Source organism: Pipistrellus hanaki (genome assembly GCF_964339955.1).
Source record: "Pipistrellus hanaki genome assembly, chromosome: 2".
Lineage (NCBI taxonomy): Eukaryota > Metazoa > Chordata > Mammalia > Chiroptera > Vespertilionidae > Pipistrellus > Pipistrellus hanaki.
The window spans coordinates 2,893,389-2,912,819 of NC_140504.1; the positions used below are offsets into that span (position 1 = coordinate 2,893,389).

At 40.6% G+C, this 19,431-nt stretch overlaps 1 protein-coding gene across 7 annotated transcripts in view; it reads left to right on the top strand.

Annotated features, from left to right (window-relative positions):
• TTC3 (tetratricopeptide repeat domain 3) overlaps positions 1–19,431 on the top strand; it is a 91,990-nt gene that overhangs the window by 19,847 nt on the left and 52,712 nt on the right. For 4 of the 7 annotated variants that reach the window (XM_084873574.1, XM_084873575.1, XM_084873576.1 and 1 more), the window contains 6 exons: positions 7,729–7,783; positions 13,522–13,684; positions 14,478–14,523; positions 15,581–15,701; positions 17,213–17,276; positions 18,499–18,556. In XM_084873574.1, the coding sequence (XP_084729700.1) occupies positions 7,729–7,783; positions 13,522–13,684; positions 14,478–14,523; positions 15,581–15,701; positions 17,213–17,276; positions 18,499–18,556 (507 nt within the window). Of the gene's footprint in view, positions 1–7,728; positions 7,784–9,692; positions 9,935–13,521; positions 13,685–14,477; positions 14,524–15,580; positions 15,702–17,212; positions 17,277–18,498; positions 18,557–19,431 lie in introns of all 7 variants that reach the window. The other 3 variants (XM_084873579.1, XM_084873578.1, XM_084873577.1) reach the window with 1 other exon arrangement.

Below are 19,431 nucleotides of genomic sequence, written 5' to 3' on the forward strand. Positions count from 1 at the left end.
ATTACTATTGAGCAGGGTAAGCGGTTTCATTTAATTATATCCTGCCTTACAGGAATGGTTTAGGTGATCTTCAAGAATACCGTCACTCAGCCTGGCCAGCGTGCTCAGGGATTTGATTCCTGGTCAGGGTACATGTCCAGGTTATGGGCTTGATGCCCACTAGGGGGTGTGCAGAAGGCAGCCAATCAATGATTCTCTCATCATTGATGTTTCTGTATCTCCTTCCTTTTCCTTTCCTCTTAAATAAATAAAAAAATATTTTTAAAAATGAATACATTCATTCAGTAGAAGAATAACAAAAACAAAACATACTGAAGAACCAGGTTAGAGCCTAGGATCCTCATAATAAAGTGGCATAGGCAGGAGATCCTGCTTATTATTTGTGTCTGGCCTTCCAACCGAAAGGTCAAAATAAGAACATTTGACAAGTGATAGAATTCTCTCTGTCTTTGAAGAAAGAGGGCCCTGGTTGCTTAGGTGAAGCGGTGTTTTCCTGGAGTTTGTGGCTTACGGGTGCTACGAGTTGAGCAATGGAATAGAGGAGAACTGCAGCAATATTCTGTTCATCGAAAAGTCTCCTGGAAAGTGCTGTCTGGGGTTTCACAGTTTCTGTTACTTTTTCTCAAGAAAGCAGAGTCAATGTCAGTTGTTTCTCAGTGAAAGCCCTTATGTTGGGATGTGGGAGGGTGGGGAGTGGGAAGAAGTATATTCCAAGTTTGTAGCTTTAAAAATAACATGTTTTTCTTTTGTCATAAACAGAAAACATTCTCATGGTAGAAAATTTGGAAAATACAAGAGTTTAAAAAGAAGAAAATAAAAATCACCAGTAACCCAACCACCTTGGAGAATATCGCTGTATTTTGTTATGCAGCTTTTAGATGTCTTAAGCTTTGGATAAGCCAAGGCTGTCTAGACTAGAGGAATGGATGGGCTTGACACAGTCTTCCATCACTACCACTGTCCTCAACTGTTCTGACAAGGAATGAGCTGCAAATGTCTTTAGGTTATTGCTTCTGGCTATGTCCAGAATTGCAGATATCCTATGCTGTTTGAAGGTGAATCTGAATGTTTTCAACGTGAATAGGTTGGCAGCGTGGCTAGCTGCCTGTGAAAATGGAGGTGGCCGATCTGAAACCTTGAGTGGGTGGAAGGTCATTCCCTCTGCATGGGGGAGCGCTGAGAGCTGAGAGGCAGACCAGGGGTCTCTGCCCTCTTCATGAGTGCTGAGTGCTAGACACTCAGGGAGGATTCTCTGAGACTCCACTGCAAAGATGATTGGAGTACAATTACAGAAGCCAGGTAGCCTGGTGAGGTCAAGGCCAAGAGCATGCTTGTGCATCTGTCCCGTGCTCCTTCCTGATAACCTAGCTTGTGGTTCAGCACCATTGAGGTTTTCGCTGGAAGCAGGTCAGCCGCATTTTCTTAGTTAATCACCAAAATGCATCGGATGCCTCTTTAATGGCAGAATGCTCGTGCCATGCTGGTCTTGGTGGTGGTCCCCACCTCGCACATTCCTGATGCGCCGGGCTCAGTAAAGTAGGCATGATGTTTTCTGATCAAGAAGTAGATGATGTGGCTTCAGAAAAGAACATGTTGCCAGAAATGCCGTTGACATAGGACACCTGTCCTGTAGCTAAGTTGCCGAGGTTGAGATGTTTTGAAGCTCACATGTGTTGGGGCTGGTAGATCTGTTGTGGGAATTTGGCTGAGCAACTCCAGGGAAGGTGGGGTGAAGCATCCCCCTCGGGCACTGTTCTGAGCACTTCACACCCGTTAACTCAGCACGCGCATGCCTGTGAGAGTGGTGCTGCTGTCTGCTGATGGGGGAGCTGGGCAGGTGGGACAGTGTCCTGGGACACTAGGGGATGTGATGAAGCCAGAGTGTGAATCCAGGCAGCCTGGACGTAGAGTCTAGTAGTCACCACAGAGAGGTGGTGACAGAACCAAAGGGCAGTGTGAAAGGTGAGGAAAATTAAATAAATGGTCCAAATAGTCAGTGAATGCGATCATCTTTACAGGACATGCAGGCTAAAAACTACGAGTCTTTTTTTCCACACCCGTCAGATTGGCAAAAATGTAAAACGCTCATTATACCCAGTGTTTGAGAGGATGTGGAATGAAGGGAACTTGCATACCCGCTGGAGAAAGTGTAAATTGGTGCCACCGCGTTGGAGAGCAGTTTGGCAAGCTGAAGAACATGCGGCCTCCACAGCCCCCGCCAAACTCACAGACGTGTGCCCAAGAAGAGCTGTGCCAAGCGTCACTGTAGCCTTGTTTGTCAATGTAAAGAATGGAAACAGCCTAAATGTCCATCAGTAGGGGAATGGATACATCAGTTATGGTATATGGTATATTCATACAATGGAAACCTATGCAATTGGTAAAATGAATACAATGCTGAGTGAAAACGCAAGTTGCAGAAATGATTTTAATGGTCTCATACCGTTTATATTTTGTTTAAAAACATGCAAAATGATATGCATTTCCATAATTATTATGTGTCAAAATGTTTTTAAATGCATGTGGCTGTCTCATGGGAGGAAGGGAGGAAGCGAGGGAGGGAACAAGGTTGGCAATGGGAGGGAGGTACCCAGGACGTCCACTGTGACAGGCTTCTGCCGAGAGATCTGAAGCAAACACGGCAAAACGTTAAGATCTTGCTAACCTGGTAGGTGGTGTGCATTATGTTCATGTTATTTGCTTTTAATTGACTTGAAATACTTGCTGAAAAGCAATACAGTGTAATTAAAAATGTACATGTTAAGATGAAAAAAACAACAGTGATCACTGAGCATTAAGGATGAAACAAGTGAAAAATAATCTTGAAAGGAGAGAAATGTAAGGAAGACCAAGGGCAGGGAACCCGAGGTGAGGCAAGTGTGGGAAATGGGTCGTTCTGAAAGGGTCCAAATGGCGGAGGCAGTGGTGGTGTCGATGCCGGTCGCACCGTGTGTAAGTTACCACCACGTGGGAGCAGGGTGCAGGAGATCTCACTGGGAATGTGGGGAATGGGCCTGGAGTGAGGGCGGAGCGGTGAAGACGCCTGCTTCCTGTCACAGCTTGTCCCTGCCGAGTCCTGTAGCCAGAGGGAGGTGTGCTGTGTGTCCCAGGACCCTGGGCTTGGATGGCATGCCTTTTATTCTGGTCTGGAAGTTCACGTTTCCAATACAGTTTGGTAGTTAAAGGGCGTTTTAGAATGATAGTTGTAACTGAAGTAATTCGAAATTTTCAGTTTAGTTACTCATCATATAACATAAATCTATTAATTAGTACTCAGCTTGTGAAATAGTGGGCAGATAGAGTTTAAATGACTGCACTCTCTCATCTGAATTTCTCTGAGGCTAGAGGTATAAATCAACTCAGTTGTACGTTCTGAGATTTTTTTCTTTTTTGGTAAGAGAACATTTATTTGGTAACTCCCAGAGGTAGAAGTATTTCCTAGAAGAAATGAGCTTAGAAAACAAGTTATAGTCCTGGTTGGTTTAGTCAGTGGATAGAGCATCAGCCTATAGATTGAAGGATCCTGGGTTCAATTCCAGTCAAGGGCACATACTTTGGTTGTAGGCTTCTCCCCAGCCCTGGTTGGGGCCTGTGTAGGAGACAACCAATCATTGTGTCTCACATCGATGTTTCTCTCCCTCTCTCTCTCCCTCAAAATCAATAGAAAAATATCCTTTGGTGGGGATTTAAAATATATATATGAAAAGTTATAGAGGTAAAGGAAGGGCCTTTGGAGCTTGGGAGTGAGGAAGCCAAGAGAAAACTAATGGTTAAGTGCCTGATGGGGAGGAGGAGAGGAAAAGGCAAGGAAAGGGAGAACACCAGGGTCTGAGATTTTTAAAAATCCTAGTGTGTGGGAGGAGCTTAGTGCGAGTGTAGGTTTGTTGACTTAATACTCTTATCTGTGTGGTTTATTTATTTTCACTTATTAGCTGTTGAATTTGCTTTTGAAGAAAACAGTTTTTTCAATTGGCCCTGATCACTGGCCAGGCCAAGGGACCCCACCCATGCACGAATTCATGCACCGGGCCTCTAGTAATGAATAGAAACTGCTAGAGGCCCAGTGCACAAGATTTGTGCACTGGGGGAGGAGGGCTCCTCAACCAGGCCTGGGGTTAGGCCCCAGGGATCGGTCGTAAGCTGCAGTCAGACATCCTTCTTGCAGTCCAGGACCCCTCACTCGTTACCACCATCTTGCAGCAGAGGCCGGAGATGCTCCCGCCACTGCCACTACCTTCACCAGCAGTGAGCCCGGCTCTGGCTGACAGTGCTCTCCCTGTGGGAGCACACTGACCATCACGGGGCAGCTCCTGCATTGAGCGTCTGCCTCCTGGTGGTGAGGGTCATAGCGGCCAGTCAGTCGATTTGCAAATTCTGCTTTTATTATATAGGATAATGTAGTAAACATTCAACACATATTATTGGGTTCAGTTTATAAGTAGATAAAAAATGAACCAAAACAGACATTATCCCTGTGTTCTAGACCAGCGGTTGGTTGCCAATCGATAGTCTGCGGACCACTGGGGGTCCGTGAGGTCCAAAAGGTTGGCGACTGCTGGTCAGACAATGGGCCAGCAGTGTGAAGGCCTGTGGGGGAAGGGAGCATGTTGCATTCATAGGGTTAGTGGTGCGCCCACTGAACTGAACACAGAGACGGAGGGGGGAGGTGGTCAGGCTAGACCAAGGAGGGTCTCGTAGGCTACGTTAAAGCTGCCAGTCCTTACGAGAAGGATTGAACTGAGAGGAGCTGCATGATCAGTACCTTAATGAGGCCAGTCTGGCTACAGTGGGCGAGTGTGTGGAGGGGATGCAGCGTGGTGAGCAGGAGGCTGCTGAGGTGCTCCAGGCGGGAAGTGGTGGCCCAGAGAGGGGAATGTCAGTGGGAATGCAGAAGAGGGAGGATTTGAAATATTTTGGAGGTAAAAACAAGTTGCTTATAGTTTTGTGTTTGGATCTATTCTGAGGTTTCTGCCTCAGCAGCTTCATGAATTATAGGCCCACTCCCTGTCACTGGGGTCTCTGGAAGAGAGAAATTTGACTTCACTCTTGAACATACTGAGTTGAAGTGCCTTTGAAGGATCCATGTTGGAATGTACCAACCATGAGTTACGTGTGTCTGGAAAGGATGGATGGAGACAGGTGTTTGGGACAGTTAATCTCGGTGGATTTGTGGAGATGGGTGACATTGCTCATAGAAGTGGCTCTTAGCATAGACTGCACATTGGAATCTCTTGATTGTTGAAGAAATAACCTCCTCCCCCTGGCTCTGCTTTAACCAATTGGGTGTTGGGCTTCTAGAAGCTCCCAGAGAGTACTGCTGTGCAGCCAAGGTCGAGACCCACTCCTGGAGAGCATGAGCTGAGAGAGGAGAGGGGCTAGGGCTGAGCCTGGGGGCACACAGTAGAGACCAGTTAGGGGAGGAGGAACCTGCCAGGAGACTGCTCTGCTGCCAGAGAGGTGGCAGGGAAACAGTGTGGCTTCAAGGAGGTAAGTGTGGCCAGCAGGGCCTGTTGCTGCTTGGAATTTGGATTTAGCAATGTGGGCGTGGTTTAGTTTCCGGCGGGGGGCGGTGTTAGTTGGAAGCTTGGAGAGAAGCTGGATTAGAGCAGATTGAAAAATGAGAGTGAGGGAATGGAGACAGCATAGGCAGCTGTTGGAGGTATTTGAGGAGAGGCAGTGAGGAGCAGAAAAGGTGTGCTGTTGTATTGGGATGTTTTGGCTACAAATAACAAAACTCTGATTTAACTGGTTTAAATGGTGAAAAAAAATTACCTTATTCAGAGTTCCAGAAGGAGTTTCAACAGTGTTACCAAAGACCTAGGCTTTTCCCAGCCCACTGTGCGACCTGGACCTCCGGCTGCCACCGCAGGATGTGAGAAGCTACTGTAATTCAGACATCAAACCGGATAGTACAGTCTCCAGCAGAAGGATGACTTTGTTGTAATCTTCAAAAATAAAAATAAAAAATACATACTGAAAAGTGTACAGTTCATTAGTGTGTAGGTTGAATTTGCAGAAACCAAACTACCATAACTAGATCACCACCCCAATATCCCAGAAGCCCCCTTGCTCCTAGTCACCACCCACCTCCCCCGCAGGATAACTGCTATGCTGACTTCCAGCACCATTGGTTATTTTTGCCTGTTTTTGTGCAATATAAAAAAAATCATAGTATGTATACAGTATGTGCTCTTTCATGTTTGGCTTTCAGCATTGTTTTGAGATCCATATTGTTGCATGTAAAGTTGTAAGTGTTCATCTATTGCATGAATATACCGCATTTTATCCATTCTATTGATGGGCATTTGGGTAGTTTCTACAATAGTATTTGGGTTTTATAGGTGGTGTCATTGTGAACATGTGTACTCATTTCTGTTGAGTGTATAATTAGGGGCAGGGTATCCTTATATTTAGCTTTAGTACAAAATTTCCAATATGGTTGTGTGATTTTACACTCCAACCAGCAGCATATGAGAGTTTCAATTCCATGTCTTCGCTAATAATTATTTTGTGTCATTTCATTTGGACATTCTGGTGGGTGTGTAATGATCTAGTGCTGTGATCTTAAGTTGATTAATGATATTTAAGTTGAGCATCTTTTCATTTGCTTATTGACTACTTGGATTTTCTCCATTGTGAAATGCCTGTTTGGATTTTGAGTTGAAAGTCTTTATTTATTAGTAGTTGGTTTAAAAAAAAAAAAAATTGGATATGAGTCATTGTCACATATTTGAATTACAGATATTTTCTCTCTGGCTTGCCTTTTTACTCTTGATGTTTTCACAAACAGAAGTTACTAATTTTAATATAGTATAGTTAGCCAATTATTTCCTTTATGGTAAGCATTTTTGTGTTTTGTTTCTAATCTCTGCCAGCACAAATCACCAGAATGTTCTGTTTCTTCTAAAATCTCGACTGTTTAATTTTGGTATTTAGATTTATAATCCATCTGCAGGTGGTTTCTATATTTAGTGTGAGGTGGGGGTCATATGACATGAATGTCCCATTGACATAATACTGTTTCTTAAGACTACCTTTTCTCCATGTCGTGTGATGTTACCTTGGTTGTATAGATCAGGTGACTGTAGGTAAGGGTCTGTTTCTGATTGCTATATCCCATTCTGTTGATCAGCTCATCTATCTTTAGATAGTGTTTTCTTAAAAACAAGTATATAGCCTTTTAGTGGGTATTGTTATGTAGTAGTATGTTACCTAGTTTTGTTCCTGTAATCTCGTTTTCAGAGTGGTGATTCCCCCCAGGTCTCATTTCCGATGAGAAAGCAGGCTGGAGAGCTTTTAACTTTCTACAGCCCGCAGGGATTGGGCTTCCAGGCTCTGTCCACTGTAGCTTAGCAGAGGTGTTGTGTGAAAGATCTGGGAGTTTATTTCTGGAGTCTTGCTAATACACAAAAATAGTGCAAAGAACTATACAACGAGTAACACGTCGGGCATAGAGTGAGGTGAAGATAAGATGTGTGCAGGAAATGCCCTAGAAATGTAGTTATTCCTGAGGAGCTGTGACTGTGACTCTGGATGCCCTTTTCCCTTTGTTTTACTTTTCTGTATTTTCCAAATTTCCTATAATGGACATTTATGGGTGCTTAAAAATTAAAAAAACTTTGTTTAACAAGGTTATATACGGAAAATTCAAAAAGTACAAATAGAAATGTAAGATGATATATATGCTATATTAAAATAAAAATGAATATTTCTTGTTTTTCTTCTTAGAAATGCACTTGGTGATGGCAAGAGAGCCATTATTCTGAAGAACAACTGGTCAAAGGTAGGCTTCTTTCATATTTTACCTTGGGCAAATAATGCCATACAACTTGGAAAAAAAATCTAATCACAGGATGTACATTTGTATGTAAAGATGTGGATAAAATAGGAACTTTCAGTTCCATAGTCAGAAAGGAGGCGGATTGTTTTACAGAGTTAGAGAATGGGTTCAGTGAGGCTGCAGGTGTCTGAGGGCACAGGTTGCCTGTAGGCATCTTGAGGCCCTTGAAGGCACTTTAATCATTTAGCTGTCAACATTCCTCTGGATGTGTTACAGACCGACTGAAAAGTGAAACGTAAAGCTTAGAAGGAACTATAGAAGATGGTGTTTGTACATAAATTCTTAGAGAAAACATAAATTTGACTTTATCAAACTTAAAAACTCTTGTATGTTAAAATACCATGAATGAAATCATAATCTGGAAGATCATTTGTCATATATATAACTTATATAATTGATAGGATTTATATCTAGAATATGCAAAGAGCTAAATAAAAAGCTTGGTAGAAATAGGCCAATAAACAAGCATTTCACAGAAGAATTCTGAATGGGAAATAGAAAAACACTAAGCCCTGTTTTCCAGTCATCAAAAAAACGAAATCAAGACAGCAGAATAGAGAGCCTCCAAACAGACGTACATGTACATGAGTTAATAAAACAATGTGATACAGTTTGGGTCCTTCAGATTGGCAAAAATTAATGAGACAATAGCCTTGAGTATTGGTGAGTGTCTGTACCAACCGGAAGCCTCGATAAACCAGTGGGTTGAATTGGTTACAAGCACATTGGAGAGCATTATGATGTGCGTACACAGTCATTACTTGATTCCAAGTGTGAACCCAACAAACATTCTTGCTTATGGGTGTACAGTGAGATGTCCAGGTTGGTCATTGCACCATGTTTTAATGGTGCAGAAGTGCAAATATCTTAAGTGTCCATTAATGAAGCAGTGATGATTGTGGTTTTTCACTTTGTTACTGGGATTTATCAGATCTGTCCCCGTCTTGAACAACCATTATTTCTCTGACCTCAGACCTTCTGCTCTCCCCTTTTTTCACTCCCTCGTTCACTCTTTGTTAGTCTGTTGCTCTCCTTTCAGTTCCTTAAACATGCTAGGCCCACTCCCCACTTGTACTTGCTCTTCCCTGTGCCTGGAATGAGAGTACCTTCCCCAGAGCATGAGCTGGCCCTACGGCCCCCTTTCTTCCTTTGGTTTTCACTGCGGGTCCTTTTCACAGTGAAACCTGCCCTGGCCACAGTGCTACACGCCAGCCTGCCCTTCCTAGACGTTGGCTCTCCTCTTTCCATGCTTGACTTTGCTTCTTGGCATTTATTGTTAGTAAACATATTGTACTAGTATGCACTATTTACAGTATGTTGCTTATGGTGTGTGTGTCTCCAGTACAATGTGAGCTCCATCAGGACAGGTTTTTTGTTTGGTTCATTCTTGAATCTGGACTGCCTGACACATACAGGCACTCATTGAGTAATATTTGTTGACTTAGTGATGAATGAATTAAACACTGGATCGCAGCTTAAATGAATTAACTGGCTTATCAATAGATTTAAAAAACAATATTGAATGAACAAAGCAGTAAAAGCATACTATTCTAGAAAAATATTTATCAAACTCATGATAGTGTTTGCTTCTGGGCAATGAGAGACAGGAAAGATTAAAGGTACAAAGGAGAGTTCAGCCTTATTTGCATAGTATTATTTCCAGCATTAAAGAATCTGAAGCCAGTACAACAAAATGTTAACAGTTAATTCTGGTGTGTGTGATAGTAATTTATGTTTTCCTAAATTATAAAAATAGTCTGAATTTTTTAAAAGAGTTTCATTAAGACTCAGAAAGATTCATGTTTCAGACTTCATTTCTGGCTTTTCATAATTTGCTTTTATTTATTACTAGAGACCCGATGCACGAAGATTCGTGCAAGAATGGGCCTTCCTTATTCTCTCCGACACCGCCTTCGGTCTGGCGGAGCCCCCTTTTCGCTCCGGCATGGAACTGCCTTTCCGCCTTCCCACACTGCCCAGAGGCCCAGAGCAGCTGGGGCGGGGCGTTCGACGCCTGCACATGCAAATTACTCCGCCATCTTTGTTGGGTTAATTTGCATACTCGCTCCTGATTGGCTGGTGGGCGATTCGCAGGTACGGTCAATTTGCATCTTACTCTTTTATTGGTGTAGATTATTTTTAAGTTATTATTTTTTAATCCTCATTCAAGGATATGCTTTTGTTGATTTATTTTAAAAATATGTTTTCATTGATTTTTAGAGAGAGGGGAATGGAGAGGGAGAGAGAAAGAGAGAGAGAGAAACATTGATCAGTTGGCTCCTGTACATGCCCTTTGGTGAATGGGATGACACTCAAACCAACTGAGCCACACCAGCCAGTGCCATAATTTGTTTTTAAGCCAGAGTGAGTAGAATCATAGAATTTTAGAGCCTTCAATTTGTAATTCAGGTTGTTTAGGGGTGTAAAACCTGGGGATTATGAAATTTCTCAAGTGGACTTCTGCATCCAACTTTTGGAGTCACTTTCTAAATACATTATTTTACAGATAAAGAAATTAAGTCTCAGAAAAGTATAGTGACTTTGCAAGTAAAAGACAAAACTGGATTGAGGGTGATGTTTGTTGCTGTTTTCAATATATTGGGTCGGCAGCTAAGTAATTGCGGATTTTTTAAAGAAAATCAAAGACAATTTTTTCATGGAACTAAATAACTTTATTCTGTAATGTGTTGCCCATTTTGATCAATGATCTTTTGCCATCTTTCAGGCAGCATCATAATCCCACGTTCAAAAAACTTCTGGTTTTTATTAGCAAAAAACTGAATCAGGTACGATTTGACATCATCATCATTATTGAAATTTTTACCATTCAAGGAGTTTTGTAAAGATCGAAACAAAAAGTAATCAGATGGTGCAAGGTCAGGCCTATATGGTGGATGTGGCAAAACATCCCAACCAAGCTCCATTAATTTTTGCCGAGTGACCAAAGATGTGTGTGGCCTTGCATTGTCATGATGGAATACAACACCTTTTCGATTTGTCAATTCGGGCCGCTTTTCTTCAACTGCATTGTTTAATTTCGTTAGTTGTTCAATGTAGACATCAGAATTGATCGTTCGGTTGGGTGGTAAGAGTTCAAAGTAGACAATTCCTTTGTAATCCCACCAAACTGATAACAAAACCTTCTTTTGATGAATATCAGCTTTTGATGTTGTTTGAGTTGGTTCACCTGGCCTGCTCCACGATCTTTTCCGCTTGATATTGTTGTAAACAACCCATTTTTCATCGCCAGTTATCAGTCGTTTTAAAAATGGATCATTTTCATTACGTTTCTTTAGCAAATCGCAGCTGCTAATGCGTTGCGTTAACTGTGATTCTTTAATTTCGTGAGGAACCCATGTATTGAGTTTTAAAACATAGCCAAGTTGTTTTAAGTGATTTTCAATGCATGTATGTGATACATGAAGCTTCTCTGCAATCTCACGTGTTGTACTGTGACAGTCCGAATTGATTATTGCTTTGATTAGGGCGTCATCAACTTCAACTGGACGACCAGAGCGTTTTTCATCTTTGAGTGAAAAATCACCAGAACGAAATTTGGCAAACCAATTTTGACACTGCCGTTCTTTTAAGGCTTCGTCACCATAAACAGCACATAACTTTTTATGAGCTTGCGATGCGTTTTTCCCTTTGAGGAAATAAAAAAGCAAAATATGACGAAAATGTTCCTTTTGATTTTCCATTTTTTAACGAACGCCAAACGAAAACTACAAAACAGATCAAAAAACTTTTTTTACTGATTAACAGCTGAATAGCCAACTATCAAATAACAAAATGTGTTTTACATTTGTACTACGTCTGCAAACCTAAAAATTCAACTGAAGCCATATATATGTGAAACCCGCAATTACTTAGTTGCCGACCCAATAAGTCATTGTTGTGCTTGAACAGTCTTTGCTGACCTCTGCACCTGGCATTTGGCAACTGCTCCATAAATATTTTCAGAATGAATGGATGGTAGAATTCTTAATACTAAAACCTAGACCATGCTATTGGTTTTCCAGAGATATCTTTTGCTATTTCAACTTAGAAAAAGAGTACTAAAGTTTTAAAATTACTTTGAGTACCTTATTTAGAATGTTTACTCATGACTTAGTTTATCAAACAAAATATTTACTCTTCTTTTTAGAACAGTTTTAGATTCACAGCAAAATTAATAGAAGGAAGGTACAGAGATTTCCCATAATCCCATTGCCCCACGCACATATACCCTCCTCCATTGCCAGCATCCCCGATAGAGTGGTGCAGTGTGAAATTGATGAACCTCCACAGGCACATCATCATCACCCAAAGTCCAGTTTAACTTGGGGTTCATTGCCTTGGTGTTGTACATTCTATAGGTTTGGACAAATTTATAATGACATGTATCCACCATTGTGCTTCATAAGGTGTATTTTCATCAAATGAAAGAATAGTTTTCTTGTTTTTTTCCAAATTAGTATTTTTTGTACATTCCTTTGTATTGGATTTATTAGGATGGCATTGGTTCATAAATTACATAGGTTTCAGGTGTATAGTTCTCTAATACATCAACTGCATATTATATATTGTGTGTTCCCCATCAAGTTTCCTCCCATCACTATACTGTTTACTCCCCTTTATTCTTTTTGCCTCCCCTACCTCCCTTTCCTTCTGGTAATCACCATACTATAGCCTGTATCTCTGAGGTTTTTGTTTTTGTTTTTTTATCGCAAAGAATCAGAATGGTCTTTGTAAAGTGTGCAGAAAGAGGAAAGAGCTCTGGCCCCAGAATAATAGATCAGGGTTCTTTGGCCTGTGAGTGAGTGACATTAGGCAGTTCCTAACCTTTTCACTTGGAAGGCACTGCTCATGGGGAGATGCTGAGCCTAAAATGGGAGCTTGGTTTGTGAGTAGCTGGCTAGAGGAGAGTTTGTTGCATTAGCCCAGGTTTGATCATGTTAGCTCTCTAGATTAAAATGTTCATGCTTGATACAGAAGATGTCCCAAAATGCATAAGTGGGGCCAACCAGGGCTGTGGTTCTGTAACAAAATCAAAACAAAACAAAAACCCTGATCATTAGAATTAAGAGAAAATCAGTGGTTTGGGACCTTTTTTTCTTAAAGCCAACAAGTGCACATAGAGGGAAAAAAAGAATGAAGAGCTGATAAGAGAGCTATGGATAGAGGGCTAGCTTAGCTTAACTTGGGCCCATGCTCCTCTTCAGAGGTGGGAAAGCTGCTGCACTAGCTGACTGTCCGTCCAGCTCTCAAATTCCATGGGTTTCCAAACTGTAAGGAATGTAATCGCGTAGAGACTACTACTGCCTTGAAGTATTGTGAAACCAGTTTGAATTATTTATATGAATGAATTTTATACTTCATTTGGGATAAAATTATTTCACTCTGTAGTAAAATATAATATAGGTAATATTTTTTTCTTTGGGCATACAAAAAAATCTCTTTAAGTGAAAATGCTGATCCCTAGGCAGTTGTTAAACATTATTATGAATACTGTTCATCGCTTTTCACTTAGCTCATTTCAGTAATTTTATATCCTGGAGGTATTAACATTTTTATTTATTTTTCATTGGTAGGCTCTAATTAACACTTTAATCAGATTGCAAATGAAATATTTTTCCTTATTGATTTCCTTTAACTTAAACATATTTTTGAGAAAAATTAAATTTATCTTTTTGGAACAGGGTCATTATCGTTACTGTGCTGCTCTTTCTTTGCTGGGAGAATATGACTGGGCCCTGCAAGCAAACATTAAAGCTCAAAAGCTCTGTAAATGTGACCCTGAGGGAATCAATGACCTAATTCAGCAGCATGCTAAGTTACAAAAACAAATGGAAGATTTGCAAGGTATTTCACCTAAGATTCTTTTCATTTCAGTCGAATTCTTTTAAAACTTTTGAGGGTGGGCTTCTTGGATTAATGGAGGACCATAAATCAATGCTCAGGTGATTTGAATTTACTTTGTTATCTTGGTTGAGTCACTTAAGTTTCCATTTCTGTCTAGAATTATATTAGTGTTATATTCCATTAGGTAATTATAAATGATTGATATTTTAATTTGAAATATTCAGCAATGAATTATTATATACTCTTGCATAGAAAATATTCCTTCTTGAATTTTGAAATAAATTACATCCTTTCTGAAACAAAATTGTTTTAAAATTATCTCTTTTATTATTATAGTTATTTCCTGAAGAAAAGTCCCTTCAATAGCATTGTTTGGTGTTTTTGCACCAAATTTGTGGCTGATTTTATGTATCTCAGAAATTTGCTGTGCAGGCTAAGAATTTACAATCCCTTACTCTACACTCTCAGTGTAGGTCTTTCCAGTCTTTTCTTCTCTGGGTATTTGATGTCTTATGGAGCAAATGTCATCCAACATAACGTGATCATAAGATTGTGAGCTCCTTGAAACAGGTACCATCTCTGATTCACGTTTCTAGAGTGCTGCATCTAGTCAGTGATCACATCCAATGGGATTGCAAATAATGGCTGTAGAACATTTTAACAAGCTCATCAACTAAAGCATCTCAAAATGTAAAATTGGTTAGGCTTACTTGTCAGTTTTCTGAATTTGAAAATCTTTTACAGTATGTGTTATCGATGTACTGTTTACTGTGTATGTGATTGATTTTTATAGGCGGAACATCAACTAGGAATCCAGTTAGAGTCTTTTATGAAAGCAGGTAAGTTATTAGGAATGGCTTTGCCCTGTGAGTTTAAGAATCTCTGTGTTTGATGCTTTAGTAGCTAATAGCAACCACAGTGAGGTTGGGGGTGGAGGATGACAGGTGGTTTTTAAAGTGTTCCTGGGAAAGAAAAGGTGACCTGTGAATTGTCAAATGTATTTGCCCCCTCTTTTACTGAACTATTTGCATATGTGTGTATTAGCGATCAGTAGCTTTAGCCTATGGAAAGGAGTGGAGTGATTATAGGATGTTACTGTGTTTGAATGGGACCGATTTTGGTCATCTGGATGGTCCTGGCAGCGGAGAACAGGGACACAGCCGTTGCCTTTTAACCCTTAGCCTCTTCTGGAAACGTTGCCTTGAGACTCCCAGTATTTTTTGCAAAGGCTGAGGTGCTTCCTGTAGAAATACTAGTAGGCAGCGGATAGACTCAAGTATACTTGCAGTAAAGCCAATAGCACCCAGGGTCTGCATTTGTTACTGAACAATTAAAGATTAAGCTTTCCCTCACATGCTTAAGATACTGAAGCTGTTAATTTAAAACAAGGAGTCTTACTTATTTTAATATTAGGAACCATAATACACTTCTTGAGCTGTTAATCTATTTTAAGTTTTTTAAATTATATTATGGGTTTTAATATGAAATGTAAAATAATGTTTATGTATAAGGCCCACTCTCGGAGATAGGGATCCTTTATATATATATATATATTTGCTTTTAGAGAGGAAGGGAGGGGGGGGGAGAGAGAGAAACATCAATGATGAGAGAGAATCATTGATTAGCTGCCTCCCGCATGCCCCTCACTGGGTATTGAGCCCACAACCCAGATATGTGCCCTTGACTGGAATCAAACCGGGGACCCTTCAGTCGGCAGACTGACGCTCTATCCATTGAGCCAAACCAGCTAGGGCAGTAGGGATCCTTTTAAAACAATCTTGTTTTCAAGAAAAAAAGGCTGAATTTGCTGGAATTTGTTTCTTTGAAAGTTAACTTTTTTTAAAGAGCATACTAATCAATAGAAATAAAATAATTATTCCTTTTATCCCCACTCAGAGTCTACACACCTAGTCTAACATCACCTGCGTTTAGTACTTCACTTAACTTTGTAGAGATCGAAAGAGATCCCGAAGAAAGCTACCACGAAATGGCATACGGTAGCAATCAGCATCTAACGGTAAGCTCAGTTAAAAACTAAAAATGAAATTATTTCCAGTATCGTCTTATGTTTGCAATAATATTTTGGTAAAAGGTAAAATTGAATATCTTGTTGATATGAACCTTTTTTTGCCTATTGATATAAAGAGAATGATTCTATCTTTTAAATAAATATTTGGGCTACCTCCTATAATTACATAAAAATAATATTTTATCTCGGCCCAAGGTGTTTCTGCAGCCTCTGCTGCTCCTCACCGTAGCCAAAGCCCTTGGCTCTGCTGTGCTCAGCTGAACCTTGGTCTGATGGCTTCTTAGGCACTGCTAGGCCTCTGGCCTGGTCCTGGCACCAGGGTCCGAGGCAATCTGCACCTGAGTTTTTTTCTGAACTGTAGTGTGCTCAAAACTTAGCAGATATCACCAAGTCCATATTTACATTCCCTCCAGTGTATGATGGGGAAAAGGAAAATGGTGTCTTGGGTTATGTGGGAGCCCCTTTCACGTCCCGCGTGGTTCAGGGTTCCGGTTCAGGGTTCGGGTTTGGGTTCTGGAGAAGGCCGCACACAAATGAAAGAGACTAGAAAAGTATTAATTTGGGAATATTGGGGTCCAGGTGGGAGTCCACCTCTAGTGGGAGGACTACACACTGCTCTGGCCTAGCCATCCTTTTTATTGAGACTTTGGGAGACACCCACAGCCCTTGGGCAGGGAACTCCAGTAACAGAAATACATAAGACAACAGAGGTGGAGGCTGCTTCAGCCGGCAGTATTTCAACTAAACAGTGAGTGGTTAGAGCAATTAAGGTTGTTGACCAGCTTCCCGGCTTCCTGTCCACATCTCTCTATTAGTGAAACAGTGATTGGTTTCCGGCAGGGTTGATGGATAGTAGTCATTGGAGAGAACTTTTTAAACCCACTTTGTAGTTATATTTGTTTGTTAATAATATCCGAGGATATTATTTTCATTGATTTTAGAGAGAGTGAAAGAGAGGAAGTAAGGGAGGGGGAAAAGAGAGAGAAATATCAATGTGAGAAAGACACATTGATTGGTTGCCTCCCGCCAAGCCCCAATTGGGGCCAGAGATCAAACCTGGGACCCAAGTACATGCCCTGGACTGGGAATCAAGCCCATGACCCTACAGTGCACAGGCAGATGCTCTAACCACTGAGCAATACCAGACCAGAGCATAGTTCTTTTGTTAATAATGAAAATCTCAGAGAAGCTGTGTTCATTTAGGGAGAGCAGCCTCAGGAAAGATGTGATAGTACTGACTCAGTACTGAACAGCTGCCCTGCCTGGCATCATGCTAGGTGTCAGAAATGGAATTGTCATTGGAGAATTTATCATACCATAATCTGTTATCATCAGTTATCATTTTGTTTGTTTATTCACTTAAACTTAATAACCACCTGGCTAATTTAGGCACTTGAATAAATTTTGTTATAATCCACTTTTATTATTTAGCTATTCATGTCTCTGTTTTTCACTTTTTTTTCTTTTGTAAGTCTCACTAATTTTATTTTCATGGGTAGGTGGTAGATGAAGCTTTGAATATAGATGATTGTGACTGTCATCCTGAATTTCCACCACCATCAGGTGAGTTTTTCCCTGTAAATCATTGCTGAGTCCATGTGGTGGTGTCTAAACTTCTGTGCCCCCAAATTCGCACAAGCCTCACTTATATCTGCTCTTGATGTCCTTTTACTTTGCAGTGCTTCTGTGGTAAAACATTGATTATTTATTTGAAACCAGTATTCAGTCTTTTCATGTTATTTAATCTAACTTTGGAGCTCCAACTAAAATTGATGGAAAGGAAAGATGAAACTCTACGTGGCTTGCTATCTAATTTCTATTTGGCAAGATGTTTTTTTTCTAAATACATATTTTTATTGATTTCAGAGAGGAAGGGAAGGGAAAGAGAGATAGAAACACCAAAGATGAGAGAATCATTGATCGGCTGCCTCCTGCACCCCTCACCCCCAGTAGGGATCATGCCTGCAACCCAGGCATGTACCCTTGACTGGAATCGAACTTGGGACCCTTCAGTCCGTAGGCTAATGTTTTATCCTCTGAGCCAAACTGGCTAGGGCAGTGGTCAGCAAACTCATTAGTCAACAGAGCCAAATATCAACAGTATAACGATTGAAATTTTTTTTTGAGAGCCAAATTTTTTAAATTTAAACTATATAAGAAGGTACATTGTTCTTAACTTAATTAAGGTACTCCTAAGCTGGTCTTTGCTAAAAACTATAGGAGCCAAAGGGCCGCATTGGCTCGGGAGCTGCAGTTTGCTCTGACTTGCCTCTCCGTCTCTCCCCAAAGCTCCCATCCGATCCCCCGACCCCATTGCTCTGCCCTCTTCTGCACAACTTTGCATGTCTGTCCCCACCCAGCAGCACAAGGCTCCCTCCTCCTGCCAGGGACAAGGCTGAGCTCATAGGGCTGGAGGAGCAAGAGGAAGCACGGGGCCTGTAATTCAGTATTTCCTTTTCTTCTTAATGGGATTGCTGTTTAATTATTGCAAGAAATGTCTTTTCTTGTCATCTAATTGTAAACTACCTGAAAACAGAAACTTAGCCTATCTCTCTGTGTCTGCTCTAGGCCTACATAATAATGACCATTGTAATTTATAATTATTTCATAGCATACATAGACAAACATCATCAGTAGCTTATTTTTTTGGCTTACCTGTTTGTAGTTAATGCTCACAATATTACTTCCTTTGCTCTCTTATGCAATTTACTTAGTTTTTATTTTACTTTCATGCTCATAGATTTTTATGTCCAGATTTCAGGAACAAATACTTTTGTATTCACAGGCCAGTCTCCAAAACATAAAGGAAAACAAAAATCTCGAAACAATGAGTTGGAGTTCAGGTATGTTTTTATCTAAGATACTGTTTTTTCTCCTAATGTCCTCCTTCCAAGAAAAAAGAAATAAATCTCTTTCAAGTAGTAGCTACCTTTATGTATGTATATTATATTGAAAACTCAAGTCCTTTTCAAATACCAAAGGCATGTCTTTTGGAGACCATCATTTTTTACTAGAGCAGTGGTCAGCAAACTCATTAGTCAACAGAGCCAAATATCAATAGTACAATGATTGAAATTTTTTTTGAGAGCCAAATTTTTTATTTTATTTTTTAATATATTTTATTGATTTTTTTACAGAGAGGAAGAGAGAGGGATAGAGAGTTAGAAACAACGATGAGAGAGAGTCATTGATCAGCTGCCTCTTGCACACCCCCCACTGGGGATATGCCCGCAACCAAGGTACATGCCCTTGACCAGAATTGAATCCGGGACCTTTCAATCCACTGAGCCAAACTGGTTTTGGCGAGAGCCAAATTTTTTATTTTTTATTTATTATTTATTTATTTATTTTTTTAAATTAATCTTTATTGGTCATATTATTACAAAGGTTCCTCATTTCTTCCCCCCTCCACCAGGTTCCCACCCCTCCCTCCGCCCCCTCCCCATCCCCCATTGTCCTCATCCATAGGTGCACAGTTTATGTTCAGTCTCTTCCTCCCTCCCTTTCCCCGATAGTAAATCCCTTTTCAGATAGTAAATCTGTTACTTAGCATTTTCTCATATCAATAATACCTCCACATGCCCAATGATACATTTCACACAAAAGACATTTCCAAATAGGTCAACCAGCCTCATCCAGGCCCCACCCAAGGCACTCACAGATCAACACCCCAGCGCTATACTAACTCAACACATCCAGATCTAAGCCTTCATCACTT